The sequence below is a fragment of the Octopus bimaculoides genome, chromosome 18, assembly GCF_001194135.2.
Source record: "Octopus bimaculoides isolate UCB-OBI-ISO-001 chromosome 18, ASM119413v2, whole genome shotgun sequence".
NCBI classification, from domain to species: Eukaryota; Metazoa; Mollusca; class Cephalopoda; order Octopoda; family Octopodidae; genus Octopus; species Octopus bimaculoides.
Genome location: NC_068998.1, coordinates 33,444,001 through 33,449,859, shown reverse-complemented (window position 1 = coordinate 33,449,859; position 5,859 = coordinate 33,444,001). Strand labels below are relative to the sequence as shown.

General features: G+C 33.2%; 2 protein-coding genes across 2 annotated transcripts in view; both read right to left on the bottom strand.

Annotated features, from left to right (window-relative positions):
- The window catches only part of LOC106867952 (zinc finger BED domain-containing protein 5-like), a 5,029-nt gene extending 315 nt beyond the window's left edge, over window positions 1-4,714 (bottom strand). The window contains exons 1-3 of the mRNA XM_052974260.1: window positions 4,271-4,714; window positions 2,975-3,055; window positions 1,591-1,636 (exon numbers count right to left, since the gene is read on the bottom strand). Of these exons, the coding sequence (XP_052830220.1) occupies window positions 1,591-1,636; window positions 2,975-3,055; window positions 4,271-4,714 (571 nt within the window). The remainder of the gene's footprint in view (window positions 1-1,590; window positions 1,637-2,974; window positions 3,056-4,270) is intronic.
- A 433-nt stretch (window positions 4,715-5,147) lies between these two features.
- On the bottom strand, window positions 5,148-5,612 carry LOC106867951 (protein FAM200B-like). Its single transcript, XM_014913029.1, has one exon. The coding sequence runs from the start codon at window positions 5,610-5,612 to the stop codon at window positions 5,148-5,150; it is 465 nt and encodes a 154-aa protein (XP_014768515.1).
- Window positions 5,613-5,859: the final 247 nt, after the last annotated feature.

Here is a 5,859-nt window from a genome sequence, read left to right as displayed (position 1 = left end):
ATTTATATATATATATATATATATATATATATATGGGAGAATGTATGAAAAAACAACAACAGACGAGGACAGGTGGTGCAAATAACAAAAGGATGTATTAGTATGATGCTCGGGAATACGGAAAGTCTTTGACGTTTCGAGCTACGCTCTTCAACAGAAGGAATACGGAGACAAGGAGAAAAACACGGAGAAAAGAAATTGATATATATATACATACATATATGTACATAATATCTATATATAATATGTATATATATGTACATGGTGCATAAGATATTTGAAGTCAGATTTATGTTCATAAAAAAAAAACAGATATATAATAACAGATAATAACTTTATTTATCAAAACATGCTATGAGGATAAAAATAAACCTTTTTTATAATGTTATTCAATAAAGCCACCTTCAGCTTCAGCAAACTGCTTCTATATGAAATCTAAATCATCTACATGTTCGAATCAAGTGATCCTGGTTCAGGCATGTTCATTGACATCCCTCTCAACAACGCTCCATGTCTAATAGTACAATGGATTGAGATCAGGGGAATTAGGAGGCCAAATGTTAGGGGTTATGTGATCGTGAAAATTTTCAACCATCTATTCCTGTGTTACTAGATCCATGTGAGATAGTGCAGAGTCTTACTGAAACACATATGGCCTTCCATTGTATACACTGTCTATGCAGGGCTTAACAATTATTTCCAGGACCACAATGTAGGCGGCAGAGTTAACTCTAAGGCCTTGTGGAAAGAGGCATGACATGTCCTTCGTTGCTGACAACCCCTAAAACCATGACAGTTGCAAGAAATTTTGTATGCATAACACTTGGAACTTCAGAAGGGACTGCACATAACCATCTTCTCATTTCTTCTGTTAAATTTTTGATCTTGGGCAAAGTCTTTCTCGTTTGAGAAAAACCAAATCAAATCTTCTGCTGGATTTTTCAGTTTGTTTACGAGGCTTTTAGATCTGACGCAGTGGTTTTCTTTTGCTTTTTCTGACAAATTGACCTTTCCTCACCATATAAGACAACATTTCTAACACATGGAGATCTTTTGCAATTGACCTCATGGACTTTCTGGGATCGTAATCAATGGTCTGTTGAACTTGCTTAATTCAGGTGTCCTGATGATTGCTGAGCATTTAGAATGCTTTTTATGTTTTAATACTGGTGATATGTTTCCATCTTCATTCTCTAGCTCCTTACAAATGTTGTAGATGAAAGATCTGGCAACTTTTAAAAATCTAAATATTTCTAAATCACTATGCTCAGCCTTTATAACCACAATAACAGCATGCTGCTTCATTTATTGAGTAAGCTGAAGGTCTGCCATTATTATTTTCTGAAACAATGATTATACAGAGTTAGCAAAAAATGCAGCCATGACCCAAAAAATGTATGTCCCCAAATACCTTATGCACCCTGTTTATAATATGTATATATCGATGTGTATATATATATATTTATTTATATATATAAGATTAAAAAATTCCACAAAAGCTCGACAAAGGAATGTATGGAGAAAATCACACACATGACAATGACATGCTCTTCCCTCATCAGTTATCATCGAAATATAACAATTTCACACCTTTAATCATAAGATTGTTCACTTTGGTATCATCAACAGCAAAAGCCTGTTCCAAACAAATGAGCAAACATGGAGGATGGTGATAAAAATAAATGATAAATGACAGCAGAATAAGACAAGACATAACAGGAAACAACACATACAAATAAAGGCCTTATTGCTATGAGACAACATTGAGACAAGATGTGTATAAGTAGCACTAATGGGAAATGATGTCTTATAGAACTTGAAAAAGAGAGTAGAGAGATAGAAATTTAGAAAGAAAGATGGATGAAAAACGAGGGAGAGGAAAAGAGAGAGAAAGAGAGATGATGCACCAAATATTGGGTGGGATACCAGTGATTGGGAACAAAAAGGAGGGTGTACGGTGTTACATCAAATAATAAGATTGTAAACTTACATAGGACAAGACAGATAGATAGATAGATAGACACATACATACACACATATTTATAAACGTATATATATCTACACGTATATGCATATATACATACATTTATATACATATATACACACACAAGACAGATACATGAGCGCACACTTAAACATCCACACATTTGTTTAGATAGACACAAACCTGTAAAGTGTGTGTCTATCTAAACATGTATGTAAATGTTTGAATGGCAAATGAGAAAACAAAAAACACTAAAGCCAAAATGAAATATGTGACTGAATATCACGAAGCTGTGGAATTTTAGTGCTATAGACAAGGAGTATTGAATGACTGTGATGTCAATATAAAACATTGCTATCCTGCTCTTCATTCTGGTCATATAGTCGATAACATTCCTTTGATGATATTCTCTTCGATTATCATACATTAACGAATTAATAACAATCATCACCAGCACCCTCATTAAAGGTTTGATTATTGAACAGAACCACACTAAATGTCTTGAACATAATAGCCATAGCATACTGCATTTAATGAAGAAAATAAGAATTTTCAAAAACGGAATATTGATAAATAAATAAAAAGAATATGTTTGTGAATGAATAAACTATCTTCTTTAAAACTTCTTGATTCCAATTAAAATTCAGATCCAAAGCCTTGACTGCTTTGCCAAAAGATAATTCAGTCAGAGTACAGCTGTTTACTATAAAAGGACTATAATTTAGTTAATGAGAAACAACTGATTAAAGCCATTAAATATGAAGAATAGCAGCAGCAACAGCAATAACGTAGGTAGCACAGTTGTTAGATATGAGACTATTAGCCGAGAAGCCACTGCTTTGAGTCAACTGTTTGACAGAATTTTTATTTTTCATATTTTTCTTTGAGAAAAAGGCAGTCAAATCTTCCTTCAATAACGCCCTACCATCTTAAAAATGGATGGACACATTGGACTATGACATCAACATAAAAATATGATGGAATAATCACTTTTTGAATGTCTTTAGTCTTTGATTGTATCTGTTTCATAAGAGCTGATTGTAGATAAGCAACAGCAATGATTGCAATAACCTTAAATAAATAATGTTTTCAGGGATATTAATAGTTATCGCCAAGCCAACATGGCAGTCCTAAAAATAAGACGAATGCTGCCATTGATTAGCTCCAAGAGGCCATCGCCTCTAGCTAGCTATGTGACACATGAATCTGTGTCCATTATAACCTTCGAACAGGGAAGGTCAGCTGCTTCCCCTTGCTGGTCTGGCATCTACAGACTAGTTTCGAGGTATTGCCTCTTATCAATGTAGAACAGCCGAACCCAGCAAAGGGATGATATTCGAAAAATGTTAATTTTTGACGTAAACATATAGCTAATTTTTATTCAGGAGAAATGGTCCCAACATATTACAGACATTACTTATTTTAGTCGATGCTGAAGCTGATTCATTGGAATTCTCAACTCTCTTTACCAACTCATCTTAACCCCTAACACAAATCTCAGATTATTTCTCAGTTACCCTAAACACCATTGATCTATTTCTCACCTCCAATTCTAAACTAACCCAACTACAATTGTCTCTGAATCTATTCAGTCACCTGACGTCTGTTTCATTGCAACTATTCCCCATATATTCACAGACAACACAACAACCCTATGCCCTACACTCTATAGCAGTGTCTGCAAAACATTTTTTACCTTACGACACAGTGGGTGAGGAGAATTTATTTTGCAGCACACCAAACAAAAATCTTAACAAAATTGAATATACTTTATTAGTATGAATAAAAATAAATAGATTCTTATTATAGTAACAATAAAATAACATTGTTTTATAAACACATAATACATATAGGTAATATGATACAATAATAAAGTGAAGAGGATGCAACTGATTTTGAGAAGGAATTTTGTCAAAACGTGGGTCTAAACTAAATAAATATGTGTAACTCCTCATCTACCATCTGTAATTGTTCCCATTCTTTTACTTCATTTCCATAATTGCAGAGATACCTAATTCACAAAGATACGATGGTCCAAAAGGCAATAGAGATTTAATGGTTGTAATAGCTAATCGAAGATAGTGGTTCCAAAGCGAAATCCAAAATTCTGACAATTCTAGCACAGAAAATGAGGCTTTGTGCATAGGATAATTTTTTGAGTTTATCAAATTTTCTTCTGTTAATTAAAATGGCAGGTCGAATCTTGTAAAAGGATTGATGACCCACTCATATATTTGATAAGCAAATGATGAAAAATACTTAGAAAATGACAGAGAGTTTTTCTACTGTCTTCTGCACTTCTGACAAAATTTTCAATTTGTTTGGAAAAGTCTCTACGCCTGGAAAGCAATCAAGCTGTGAGTTTTTAACTTTCCTGAGCCACAGTTCTAACTTGCTGGTGAAAAACTTTAATTTGCCTGTAATTGTAATAATATTTTCGTTCACTTTTTGCAGAGACAAATTTGAAACGTTCAACTTTTCAAAAAGATCCAGCCACCAATTATCATTGTTAATAAATCGAGAGAGCACTTTTCCTTTTGATAGCCAACACACTTCTGTATGAAGCAGTATACACTTAAAATCAGAATCCATAGTTTCACATAGGGCTGCAAAAACTCTGCGCAATAGGGAATGCGACTTTATGTAATTCACCACTTTAACAATGTTGTCCATCCACTTCAGGAGACCATCAGGTAGAGATTTTGACACCAAAACTTCATGGTGAATCATGCAATGTACAATTTTAACTTGTGAAATTTTTGTAATGCAAGAGCCACAAAGCTTTTTCTTTGACTCTGCATGGATGGAGCACCATTAGTGCAAACGTTAATACAAGTTTGCCACTGCATCCCTCTCAATATGACGTTTTGGTTTACCAGGTCAAAGACATCTACTCCTGTCGTTCTTTCCTTCAATTCACAACAAAAGAAAAACAAACTTATGATTTTACCAGCTCTGATGATTCGCAGAAATGAAATTAGTTGAGCTTTGTAGCTGATGTCTACTTTCATTGATTTGTAAGGTCCACAAGTTTTCGAGTTCATTTCTTGCTTCAGTGAAATGGTTGCAGAACTGATCATCAATGTCTTGCAAAATGTCTTGAATTTTATGTGCAGTCTTGTGAGCAAACAAAGGAATGGTCTTAATTTGTTTGACAGTTTTATCAATAATCATTGTGCCAATGGCGATCTCCAAGGCTGGTAAATAATGTTTTCGGCATCAGAATGTGGTTTTTTTCCTTCTTCACTAAAAGCTGGGCAATCTTGTAACTAGCGATTTGAGCTTTCTCAGGAATTGAGTGAAATTTTTTCATCCTTTTTGATTGAATTTTTAAATCATTTTTTAGCATCTCAAAGTATTCTTTTGGTTTGTCCTTTTGTTGCAGACGATTTCTTATTAACTGACGCTGAAATTTACTGGGAACCATCGCTTCATTTGAGAATGTTGTTAAACAAATCATACGAAAAGGAACCGAGTTGTTTTTTTTTTCCAATAATATGAAACCATATTGGATGTAATTTTCATTATATTTTCGTTTTGAAGCGGTGAACTTTTTATTCTGGTGTTCATCTTGTTTGCTATGATTCTCTTTCTCATTTTTCTGAGGTCTCAATAAAAATTTGTCCATGTTTAAATCTAAAACTAAAAATTGACTAAAATTAATATAAAATAATTTGTGTAAATTATAAATAAATCAAAAATTAGAAACTACTAGAACTACTGAGCAATTTACTTACAGACAATCCCAGTTTAAATGCAGAAATGTAATATATTGTAGCAAAACTGCTGTCTGGCATGTAACGTAATTAATTCATATTTACCGTATTTTACAATTTATATAATTAATTCATATTTGAATTAATTATATAATTAAT

What these genes read in the sequence shown, in the direction of transcription:
- LOC106867951 (XM_014913029.1), bottom strand. Translation starts at nt 5,612, where the DNA reads ATGGACAAATTTTTATTGAGACCTCAGAAAAATGAGAAAGAGAATCAT.